General features: G+C 44.3%; 1 protein-coding gene across 1 annotated transcript in view; it reads right to left on the bottom strand.

Annotated features, from left to right (window-relative positions):
* Positions 1-11,404, bottom strand: part of LOC120056757 (rho GTPase-activating protein 26-like) — a 31,161-nt gene extending 19,757 nt beyond the window's left edge. The window contains exons 1-5 of the mRNA XM_039004965.1: positions 10,837-11,404; positions 9,710-9,815; positions 5,988-6,147; positions 3,892-4,039; positions 3,387-3,630 (exon numbers count right to left, since the gene is read on the bottom strand). Of these exons, the coding sequence (XP_038860893.1) occupies positions 3,387-3,630; positions 3,892-4,039; positions 5,988-6,147; positions 9,710-9,815; positions 10,837-11,404 (1,226 nt within the window). The remainder of the gene's footprint in view (positions 1-3,386; positions 3,631-3,891; positions 4,040-5,987; positions 6,148-9,709; positions 9,816-10,836) is intronic.
* Between the last annotated feature and the right edge of the window lie 1,653 nt (positions 11,405-13,057).

Here is a 13,057-nt window from a genome sequence, read left to right on the forward strand (position 1 = left end):
GCATTGAATGAAACCAAGTCTCTGTACAGGCTAGCATTGAATGAAACCAAGTCTCTGTACAGGCTAGCATTGAATGAAACCAAGTCTCTGTACAGGCTAGCATTGAAAGAAAAAAAAGTCTCTGTACAGGCTAGCATTGAACCAGTTGAACAAGGTTCCAGTTGTTATGTGAGAGCCAGAAGGTCTCCCCTGCTTCCCCCTGAGAGTTCTGCTCTCCCTCGCTCCCCAACACGTTTCAGATAATCAGCACGGGGAGTTAAATAAACACTTGTAATATGAGTCAGTTTTCTGCTGTAAAAAAGCCGCATCACTGTTCAAATCTGACCTTCAACTCATAAAGCATAGTTGGTCCATGACAAGCCCATTAATGACTTACTCAGCTGTTTTATGGCCTTTCACTGCATGACAGTACTGAGTAGATTAACTCTTGGCTTACCAAACCACTGTATTTGCTTTCTGAGAGGAAATCTTGCTTTTAACCTATTTTTTAAAGCTAAATAACTGGTTGTTGTCAAACCATCAAATTGCTTGTGAAGGTTTGATTAAAAGAAAACTCCTAAAAGGCTCGTTTGCGGTGGCATTTGGGCATGGCATTTAGGAGTACTTATCTTTCTAGATTTGTATTTATTTAAATGCATTTGGGTCCATTTTCCCATTCTAAATCAATGAATATGCCATTATGATAACATTTTGTCACCAGTAGGAGTAGTAACACCAATGAGACAAGTTTGGTTATTTAGGATTTTTTAAATCGAGGCAACAGATGCTGAAATCTAATGTCATTAACCCTTTTAAAATGATTTACTAAAGTGATATAATTAATAATTTTGCTCACAATGTAATTTCCTTCATTTAAATTGACTAAAACTAAGTGACACTTTGGATTCAGACACACCACATGATCAATGGAATCCTCAAATAAACCATTTTGTGAACGCACCCACAGATTGTTTTGAGGAGATGGGGAAACTCCATTGGAATTGTATTTACGCCCATTGTGTATATTGCCCATGCGTCGTCAATGGGCCGTACAGTTCATTCTGGGACAAGGAAAGCTCTCCTTCAAGGAGTGAATGCGAGTCAATTGTGCACAAGCTCAAAAACCCAACATCAGCATGAATTTCGTGACCAAGGAGTACAACATTACAAATATTTTCTGAGATGTGAGATTATTAACTTGTTTTCTGTAATATCGTATAGCTTTGGAATCGTGACATTACATACTTTTGAGGAAAATAGGCATGTTTCTCGACTCATACCCTGACTTTGAGAAGGGATTGCGTGACGATTAGCTTAGCAACTGCATGACACAGCATGACAATGTGAATGTGATTGGCCAACAGTCTGCTGGGTGGGGGGGTGTTATACGTTTCTCCATTCATTGCCCCATGGGATTCCTATCTCCTCCTTTCTCTAATATCTCTGATGCACTATTTTGTGAATGTGCCATGTTGTGAATGTGCCATGTTGTGAATACTCCATGTTGTGAATACACCATGTTGTGAATGCGCCATGTTGTGAATGCACCATTTTGTGAATGTGCCATGTTGTGAATGTGCCATGTTGTGAATGCACCATGTTGTGAATGTGCCATGTTGTGAATACTCCATGTTGTGAATACACCATGTTGTGAATGCGGCATGTTGTGAATACTCCATGTTGTGAATACACCATGTTGTGAATGCGGCATGTTGTGAATGCACCATTTTGTGAATGTGCCATGTTGTGAATGTGCCATGTTGTGAATGTGCCATGTTGTGAATGCGCCATGTTGTGAATGCGCCATGTTGTCGTTAAAACTACGATCCATTATGACCCATTATCAGACCCCTGTTCAGGATTGCTGCTAGCGTCAGCGGAGAAACATACTGACAACACGATGTCTCTCTCTCCATCTCTTGTCCTACATTTTATATTGGAGGGAATTAAGTGTGTTCCAAAAGGCCATCAGCTTGTGGCTCAAAATCAATTTCTTATTCAATCTGCTGTGTCCACTTCCTGTTCTGAGAGAGGGGGGGATTAAGGAGGAGAGAGAGAGGGAGAAAGAGAGAGAGAAAGGGATAGAGAGAGAGCAAGGAAGGGAGGGAGGGACAGAGAGAGAGAGGGGGGAGAGGGAGAAAGAGAGAGGGAGGAAGAGAAAGAGAGAGACAGAGAGACAGAAGTGGAGGGAGAACAGGAGAGGGAGGAAGAGAGACAGAGAGAGAGAGGGAGAAAGAGATAGAGACAGAGAGAGAGTGATAGAGAGAAAGAGCGAGAGAGAGAAGGAGGGAGAGAGAGAGGGAGAAAGAGATAGAGAGACAGAGAGAGAGAGTGATAGAGAGACAGAGCAAGAGAGAGAGAAGGAGGGAGAGAGAGAGAGTGATAGAGAGAAGGAGGGAGAGAGAGAGAGGATCACACTGCAAATGGACCCATTCTCCTCAGTACCAACACCTCCAAACATGACCTTAAGGGAAAGAAAATACATGAGAACAGAGCTCTGAAGATGAGACATAATCAATGGGAGAGCAAGCGCGAAAGAAGGAGTATGAGAGAGACAGAATTGAGTATAGCCAATTTCTGTGGTTTTGGAGAGGCAGCCTTTGAGAACACATCTCGCTTCTCCCAGTGAGTTAAATTACTTTTGTCAACCCTCAAGAGATTTCACAAGGTAAGATCATATTCCATCAAAGATGTCTTCTATCAACACTCGGGGGAGTATTATGTCAATGCAAAGGTGAAGAAAGAGACCGAGAGGAGGGTGAAGAAAGAGACCGAGAGGAGGGTGAAGAAAGAGACAGAGAGGAGGGTGAAGAAAGAGACAGAGAGGAGGGTGAAGAAAGAGACAGAGAGGAGGGTGAAGAAAGAGACAGAGAAGAGGGTGAAGAAAGAGACAGAGAGGAGGGTGAAGAAAGAGACAGAGAGGAGGGTGAAGAAAGAGACCGAGAGGAGGGTGAAGAAAGAGACAGAGAGGAGGGTGAAGAGAGAGAGGAGGGTGAAGAGAGACAGAGAGGAGGGTGAAGAAAGAGACAGAGAGGAGGGTAAAGAAAGAGACAGAGAGGAGGGTGAAGAAAGAGACCGAGAGGAGGGTGAAGAAAGAGACAGAGAGGAGGGTGAAGAAAGAGACCGAGAGGAGGGTGAAGAAAGAGACAGAGAGGAGGGTGAAGAGAGAGAGGAGGGTGAAGAAAGAGACAGAGAGGAGGGTGAAGAAAGAGACAGAGAGGAGGGTGAAGAAAGAGACCGAGAGGAGGGTGAAGAAAGAGACAGAGAGGAGGGTGAAGAGAGACAGAGAGGAGGGTGAAGAAATAGACAGAAAGGAGGGTGTAGAAAGACACAAAGAGTACAGTGAAGAAAGAGAGTGTGCGTGCGTGCAAACGCGTTTGCAGGCTTGCTTATGTATGTGTACTCACAGTGAGTTTGGGCGGCTCTGTGAGTTCTGCCTGGCAGTCAGGCCCCTGTCCTGGTCTCCGTCAGTGCTGGTCAGGCTGTTGCGTGGGGTCCAGCTGTGGCCGTGGCTGCCACTGCTGTTATGGTTGACCGCTGCTGAGGAGGAGGGGGTGGCTGAAGGGTTGTTGTGGGGGGCCTTGGCCTGGGCTGGCTGCGGCTGCTGGAGCTCTAGAGTAGAGTTCACTACCACACTGTTCCTCTCCTCCACTACATAACAGCAATAAGAAGATGTATATGTTACACTAACCACTTGAGTCGGTGAGGAGGATATTTAAGATTGGTGATCAACGTGTCAGCCGCCAACGCAAATGCTCTCAATAGATTTTTTTTTTTACATTTGAAAAGGAGAAGAAAGTAATTTAAATTAAGAAGGATGAACAAATCTCAGGCAATTTGGATGTCTCCTGTCCTGACTGACACTGAACATTAGGAAGGGTGTGTGGGATGAAGAGAGACTGTTGTGCCCACCTTTCTGGGAGTGTGTGGGTGTGTGGAAGAGGGTGAGGGGTCTCTCGCTGCAGGACGGGGCCTTGCTCTCCGTGCTCCTCCTCCGCGGCTGCAGGTTGAACTGTAGGTTGGCCGGGCCACCTCCTGGAACTGGCATGTCCTTGAATATCTGCACACACAGCACTGGCACAATCAACCTTCCCATACTGTACACTGACTACAGGTACCCACCCATGGCTAAATAAACTTACTCACACAACTAAACATTTAGTTTGACAATGAAATTGTAGGGCCTTTGTGAGAAGAGAGGAAATGGTATTACAATTTACAGATACACTACATGGCCTAAAGTATGTGGACACCTGCTCGTCGAACATCTCATTCAAAAATCAATGGGCATTAACATGGAGTTGGTCCCCCCTTTGCTGCCATAACAGCCTCCACTCTTCTGGGAAGGCTTTCCACTAGATGTTGGAACATTGCTGCGGAGACTTGCTTCCATTCAGCCGCAAGGGCATTAGCGAGGTCAAGCACTGATGTTGGGCGATTAGGCCTGACTTGCAGTCGGCGTTCCAACTTATCCCAAAGGTGTTCGATGGGGTTGAGGTCAGGGCTCTGTGCAGTCCAGGAAAGTTCTTTCACACCGATCTCGACAAGTCATTTCTGTATGGACCTCGCTTTGTGCATGCAGCAATGTCATGCTGAAACCAGAAAAGGCCTTCCCCAAACTGTTGCCACAAAATTGGAAGCACAGATTCATCTAGAATGTCATTGTATGCCGTAGTGTTAGGTCCAGTGAAGGGAAGTCTTAAGGGGTCGAGCCCGAACCATGAAAAACAGCCCCAGACCATTATTACTCCTCCTCCACCAAACTTTACAGTTGGCACCATGCATTCGGGCAGGTAGCGTTCTCCTGGCTCATCCAAACCCAGATTCGTCCGTCGAACTGCCAGATGGTGAAGCGTGATTCATCACTCCAGAGAACGCGTTTCCCTGCTCCAGTGTCCAATGGCGGCGAGCTTTACACCACTCCAGTCGAAGCTTGGCATTGCGCATGGTGATCTTAGGCTTGTGTGCGGCTGCTCGGCCATGGAAACACATTTCATGAAGCTTCCGGCAAACAGTTCTTGCTCTGACGTTGCTTCCAGAGGCAGTTTGGAACTCGGTAGTGAGTGTTGCAACCGAGGAGAGACAATTTATGCGCGCCACGCACATCAGCACTTGTGGTCCCGTTCTGTTAGATTGTTTTGCCTACCACTTCGCGGCTGAGCCGTTGTTGCTCCTAGATGTTTCCACTTCACAATAACATCACTTACAGTTGACCGGGGAAGCTGCTAGCAGGGCAGAAATGTAACTAATTGACTTGGAAAGGTGGCATCCTACACTATATATACAGAAGTATGTGAACACACCTTCAAATTAGTGGATACGGCTATTTCAGCCACACCCATTGCTGACAGGTGTATACAATCGAGCACACAGCCATGCAATCTCCATAGACAAACATTGGCAGTAGAATGGCCTTACTGAAGAGCTCAGTGACTTTCAACGTGGCACCGTCATAGGACGTCCATGATTTTGGAATGATATGTTCGACGAGTCGATGTCCATATACTTTTGGGGATGTAGTGTATGACGGTGCCACGTTGAAAGTCACTGAGCTCTTCAGTAAGGGAGTGGGTGTCCACATACTTAATACCATGCCACTCTCATAATGCTTCAGGTATTCAGAAATGTTATCAGCATTATGACAAGGATGCTTCTTTTCCCAACACTGTGTCTGGCAGCCTCCATTCCTCTGACAATATTTCTCTCATTCCATTCAGATAATTAAATCAAAAGTCTGGGGCAGATGAATCTCAGAATCAATCGCTGCTCAAGTAAAAGTGGATCATTAGTTTTCACAGACACACTTAGTGATAAATACTCCTCCACCCTGGCTAATCAGATTACAGTTCTGGTCTCTCCCTCCCTCCCTCCAACGGCCCCATTATCCGCCAGGGGCCAATGTGGGACTTGGAGACTAACCCTGTCATCCAGGTAAGAGAGATAAGATAAGGTGTTGGATTGTGTTGAACAGAACTTCTCTCTTTGAGACCCCTCAGTGACTGACTCACCCTCTCGTGGTTCTCGATGAGGATCTCCACCACGATGTTCTGGAACTTGATGTCCATGATGGCTGCCACAGTCTCTTCCTGCGGCCTCAGCAGAGTGGGGCCGAACACCACCCCCAGGTTGGCCACAGTCATCAGGTTCTGCTGGTGGTGACTGGCCACACTGGGGGGGGTCGTGAGGTAAGGGTGGGGGGGGAGCGAGGAAAGATGTGTGAGAGACTTTACATTTACATTTGAGTCTTTTAGCAGCCGCTCTTATCCAGAGTGACTTACATGAGCAGTTAGAGTTAAATGCCTTGCTCAAGGGTACATCGCCCGATTTTTCACCTAGTCAGCTCGGGGATTCGAACCAGCAACCGTTCTGTTATTGGCCCAATGCTCTTAACCGCTAGGCTACCTGCCGCACTTTAAAGATGTGTCCTGCTAGTGTGCTATAAGATAATGGGGTTCCATTTGGGATGCAGTATAAATCATTGATTCATTGTGACACATCTCACTAATGCCAGTTGGCTCGTATTCATATTGAGGACACACATTCTCCCCAATCAAAGTAAAATCGCAAATGGGAGTTTTGCACTGCTGATATCAGCTAAACTCCATCAAAAAAATGAGTTTTCTCTTTGGCCCTATCCAGTGTTAGTGTTGCATGGTGTTGCTACTTTCTGAGTGACAAACACTGCTGGGTCGTTCCACCAAATGACTGCCTTTTGTGTCCCTTTGATATTTTAAATAGAAATTGTGCACCAATATTGAATTTTAAAAGGCTGTTATATTTAATGAAGCGCCCTTTAATATAGGCCACATGGAAAAGTCAATAAATCAGATTTTTTATTAATATGAATAAAGGCTTGCTAAAGTGCCAAAGTGTCCCTCCGTCAACCCTGTGTCACTTCTAGGAAGATTTAACACACTTCATTCAGCCTTAGTTATTTTGTTGCTTCGACAGTCATTTTTGAAGATCATTATTTATTTAATGTGGTTAGTGATTCATTTTGTCTTCATCTGTCCCTCGTTTTAAGGTCAACCCTGTTACGTGAACTTGTCACGTTCCTGACCTGTTTTCTGTTGTTTTGTATGTGTTTAGTTGGTCAGGACGTGAGCTGGGTGGGAATTCTATGTTGTGTGTCTAGTTTGTCTGTTTCTATGTCCAGCCTAATATGGTTCTCAATCAGAGGCAGATGGTAATCGTTGTCCCTGATTGAGAATCATATATAGGAGGCTTGTTTTGTGTTGGGATTTTGTGGGTGTTTGTTTCCTGTCTCTGTGATTGTCTGCACCAGATAGGTCTGTGTCGGTTTTTGCACATTTGTTATTTTGTATTGTTTGTAGTGTTTTACTTGTTCTTTATTAAACATGTTTAACACTAGCCGCGCTGCACTTTGGTCCTCTCCTTCACCCCTGGAAGAAAACCGTTACAGAACTGAACTCTTGTTTTAATATGGTGGAACTTTAAACATCTAATAGTCATCTAATTTAAACATCTAACATTAAACATCTAATAGTCAAATCATAGAGTAAATGCAGTTTGTCATTTTCTGGTGTTTAGTGGTGTAAAACTGAGCAGGTGGAGCGTAACACCTGTTACCCATAGACAGACAGGCTAGAATAACACGTCAACCCTGTTACCCACAGACAGACAGGCTAGAATAACACGTCAACCCTGTTACCCATAGACAGACAGGCTAGAATAACACGTCAACCCTGTTACCCATAGACAGACAGGCTAGAATAACACGTCAACCCTGGTACCCATAGACAGACAGGCTAGAATAACACGTCAACCCTGTTACCCATAGACAGACAAGCTAGAATAACACGTCAACCCTGTTACCCATAGACAGACAGACTAGAATAACACGTCAACCCTGTTACCCATAGACAGACAGGCTAGAATAACACGTCAACCCTGTTACCCATAGACAGACAGGCTAGAATAACACGTCAACCCTGTTACCCACAGACAGACAGGCTAGAATAACACGTCAACCCTGTTACCCATAGACAGACAGGCTAGAATAACACGTCAACCCTGTTACCCACAGACAGGCTAGAATAACACGTCAACCCTGTTACCCACAGACAGACAGGCTAGAATAACACGTCAACCCTGTTACCCATAGACAGACAGGCTAGAATAACACGTCAACCCTGTTACCCATAGACAGACAGGCTAGAATAACACGTCAACCCTGTTACCCATAGACAGACAGGCTAGAATAACACGTCAACCCTGTTACCCATAGACAGACAGACTAGAATAACACGTCAACCCTGTTATCCATAGACAGACAGGCTTGAAAATGTTTGAACAATTTAAAAAATGTTGTGAAGCTTGCATTCAATTGCCACTCCCTGTTGCACACAACAAGCTTCCATTCCCCCTGTCACGTGGGGATTTATGGGTGATTTAAGAAGAAATCGTCAACTATGTTACTTTATTTGGCACTTAAAGACACAATGCAGCAGTTTTTATATCAATATCATAGAATTTCTGTGTAACAATTAAGTACCTTACTGTAATAGACTTCCGTTAAAATGGGCATAAATAGCTTTAAAGCAAAAAACTATATCTCAAGCAAGAATTTTGCTAGTAGTGTCTGGGAGTTGTCTGAGTGGGGAGGGAAAAACTGGCAGAGAGGTTTGGTACTCTCTTCGTTATTGGTCTATTAACCAATTTACCGTATGGTGATGTCACCATAGAAATCCAAAACTCCCGCCCATGCAAACCTGCTGATCGGAAAATGCTGTGTAGACTATATTTTCAACCAGCTATAAGGAAATAACACTGATCACATTTTATTCTCTCACTTTTACAGTGTTAGTTTCATCAGCTGCTGTACAGTATGATATAAAACACACACTGGGCCTTTAACAGGCAGGTACTATATATTTTGATGAAGTTGAACATGTGCTCTTTATGACAGAATGTTAAAATTAGGTGAAATAATTTTTCTATGAATTTTTTTACCACGTTACACTTCTCAAAAGGCAGCAAATTGGTAGAACAACCCTGCTGCATCATAGTGCACATGCCAACCAAGTCAAGCCCTTCTTTTAGCTGGGGTCAAACACTGTCATTATCCAACATCTGCCCATTCCTATAAAAACACTGTCATTTCCGATTTCAGGATGTACCATCTCGTATGTGACGGCACATGAAATGTAAAAATAAATGTACATAGACATAGTGTATGTTAGTTAAATCTAAACCATGACGACCGGTTTAGGATTACCCATAATCCTCTCTCAGCATGTTGGACAACAATAAATAGGGTAAGAGTTTTAACTCTGCTGCCTGCCTCTGATAGTAACCTATCGTCACTCTGACATGGTATTGAGAAAGACAGATGGCAAACTGCACCGCCTCCATTGGACAACAATACCCAGAAGAAGAGGATGAGTCTGGCGACCAAACTAATGACGTGTGTTGTTTTTCGGTGGTGGTGTAGAGGAGGAACACAGGGGAAAGTTAGGAGCCATTACTGGTGTCAACACTACAGTCCTGAGTTCATTACCAAGCCAATCCTCTTACAGGCCTGGGTGGGGGATTTGTAACATGGTCTGCATCCAAAATGGACACCCTATTCCCTAAATAGTGCACTACATAAGGAATAGGGTGCATTTGGGAGTCAGTTGTGGTCATGGCCGTCAGCGCGGTACAGGCAGGAGGATTTGTAACACAGTACATGGGAGACCCCAGGGGAGTGGGCCTAAACCAAACCTACTTTGCCAAGTGTTTCGTAAGCAGGTCCAGCATCTGCCGGTTCTTCTCTGGGAGCCAGTGGACGATGCTATGGATCTCTGTGATCCTCGCCTCCTGATTGTCACGTTCTAGAGAGAGAAGAGAGAAGAGGGAGAGTGGAGAGAGAGAGAAGAGGAGAGAAGAGAGAGAGATAAGTTAGAGAACAGAAGATAAAGAAGAGAGAGGAGAGAGAGAGAAGAGAGAAAATATAGAGAGAAGAGAGAGATGAGAGAGAGAATAGAAAAAAGAGAGAGAAGAGATAGAGAGAAGAGATAGAGAGAGAGAGAGAGAGAGAGAGATGGTAAGGTGAGGTAAGGACGCTGTCTAAATAACAGTGACAACGTCATGCAGAACACTCAGATGTGTTTCTAGACATCCTACTACCCAAAACATCCGTTTCCTCAGAATTCCTAATAAGGATTTCCAGCTATTGCCATTATCAGAACAACAATGTTGCATTTATCAGAAGACTGGTGAAACTAATAAAACCTGCCCTTGGTTCAATCTCCTTTCAACCCACATGAAGAAATACTACAGTTGACAATAGAATACTACTGTACTTACTATAGATTTCTGTAGTAAACTGTAGTATACTGTAGAATACTATACTACACAGTGTACAGTAGTATCCCTCGATCATGTGTAGTACTTACTGTATAATGTTGTGGTATACTGTAGAATACAATAGTAAATACTATAGTATTATCCGGAAAAGAAACTGTAGTAAATACAGCAGTAATGTCTGCAAAAATACTACAGTCTGCAAAACCACTACAGTTTTTTAAAACTCTATTAAATACTACAGTATTTATTTTGCATATACCCTGTCCATTCCATTCCCACCCGTATCCCAATTTATGCCACCCATAAGTGAGAAACCTACATGCCAAGTACACACCATATATTGTGTTCCCTACAGGTTATAGAAAAGAGCAGAAGCTCTGAACTCTCTGTTCAGACCTACCTACCTACAGGTTATGGAAAACCTTTTAAAAACCTGCTCTTTAGTATTTCTCCAGTAGGTTTCCTCAAGGAGAAAGCTTCCAGTTCTATGTCACAGACAATAAAACAAAAACACTATAGACAGGTTGGCTGACAAAGTCAGGAAACCGATGTGCGCGCTTCCATGCAGTAGATTCAGCCTGGTGTTGTGGTTCTGGATGGCCAGACTACTAGCATGGATGGCCAGACTACTAGCATGGATGACCAGACTACTAGCATGGATGGTCAGACTACTAGCATGGATGGCCAGACTACTAGCATGGATGGCCAGACTACTAGCATGGATGGCCAGACTACTAGCATGGATGGCCAGACTACTAGCATGGATGGCCAGACTACTAGCATGGATGACCAGACTACTAGCATGGATGGTCAGACTACTAGCATGGATGGCCAGACTACTAGCATGGATGGCCAGACTACTAGCATGGATGGCCAGACTACTAGCATGGATGGCCAGACTACTAGCATGGATGGCCAGACTACTAGCATGGATGGCCAGACTACTAGCATGGATGGTCAGACTACTAGCATGGATGGCCAGACTACTAGCATGGATGGTCAGACTACTAGCATGGATGGCCAGACTACTAGCATGGATGGCCAGACTACTAGCATGAACGACAACAAACTGCCATGTGGGGAATCGTAAGGGACTCGTTTCAGCTCGTTTCATCTTATTGACACCATGTCTTGATTTGAGCTGTTTTGACGGATTTCATGTCAATGCTAATATGGCTCAAATTCGCTAGCTAGCTAACCAACAAATGTAACAATGTATTTGAGAGACAACAAGTGGTCATTGTGCAAATGTATTTATGTTTTCAATAAACATTGGAGACAAAATATAGCTTACATGTTGTCAACAATCTAAGCCAACCTCATCTGTTTTGCCCCATGGTTAGGGCATGTTGTTTCTGTTCCTAATGAACCAACTAGTCTATAGTAAATACTACAGTATACTACAGTAAATGCTACAATATACTACAGTAAATACTGCAAAAACACTACAGTGAATACTATAGTATTTATACCATAGTATACTATAGTATTTCTTCATGTGGGAACTGCTCACACATACTATATACTATACTTAAGCAATAAGGCCCGAGGGGGTGTGGTATATGGCTAATATACCACGGCTAAGGGCTGTTCTTAGGCACAACGCAAAGCGGAGTACCTGGACACAGCCCTTAGCCATGGTATATTGGCCATATACCACAAACCCCTGAGGTGCCTTATTGCTGTTATAAACTGGTTACCAACGTAATTAGAGCAGTAAAAACGCATGTTTTGTCATACCCGTGGTATCCGGTCTGATATACCACGGCTGTCAGCCAATCAGCATACAGGGCTCGAACCACCCAGTTTATAATGCTGTTTTTATAGCTTACCACAAGAGCTTATGATACTATATGTTATGAAAGCATTGATTCCCTGAAGAGGCAAATATACTATGGTTACAACCTGCATGTAGATTCTGAATCCAGCCGGCAGTTATCCCTACTTTCCATCATTATACTCCATTACCTTGAGAGAGGTTTGCCTCAGAGCACCTTTACTACTGCACTCTACAGAAGTCCTACTGTCACGATACCAGTCAACACTGTACAACAGCTGGAGATGAGGCTACCTGTCTCCTCCTGTCTTCAGGCCAGGGGCAGGACTGCCCAATTCCCTTCCAATACAGTTGGTTACCTTTCAAATACGTTGAGTGTCATTTTCCCTCCTGGAGTACCATATGGTGCTATTAGATTGGGTCCATTGTGCCGGCCAGACAACCTCAATCAAGCGTAGATGATTTTCGAAGTACATATATATTTTAAAGAAGACAAATGCTATTTGAACCCAGGTCAACAGGTCTGTGTACTGTGCTGTCTCAGAGCAGGTCTGTGTGTCTACAGGTCTGTGTGTCTACAGGTCTGTGAGTCTACAGGTCTGTGAGTCTACAGGTCTGTGAGTCTACAGGTCTGTGAGTCTACAGGTCTGTGAGTCTACAGGTCTGTGTACTGTGCTTGTTGTGGGGTCCGACCAGGATGCCAAGTCGATGACAAAGATCCTCACATATTTTTGCTTAATCATAATATGATTAGCCTGCTTAATTGCTTACACATAACTTCAAACAGTCTGAAGTATAGGTCAACAGGTGGCAGGACACAGAATTTTTGCCAGTCAGCCAGGTACCAGCCAGTCAGCTTGGTACCAGCCAGCCAGTCAGCCAGGTACCAGCCAGTCAGCCAGCCAGGTACCAGCCAGTCAGCCAGCCAGGTACCAGCCAGCCAGTCAGCTTGGTACCAGCCAGCCAGTCAGCTTGGTACCAGCCAGCCAG

This window comes from Salvelinus namaycush, chromosome 12, assembly GCF_016432855.1.
Source record: "Salvelinus namaycush isolate Seneca chromosome 12, SaNama_1.0, whole genome shotgun sequence".
In the NCBI taxonomy this organism is placed as follows: Eukaryota; Metazoa; Chordata; class Actinopteri; order Salmoniformes; family Salmonidae; genus Salvelinus; species Salvelinus namaycush.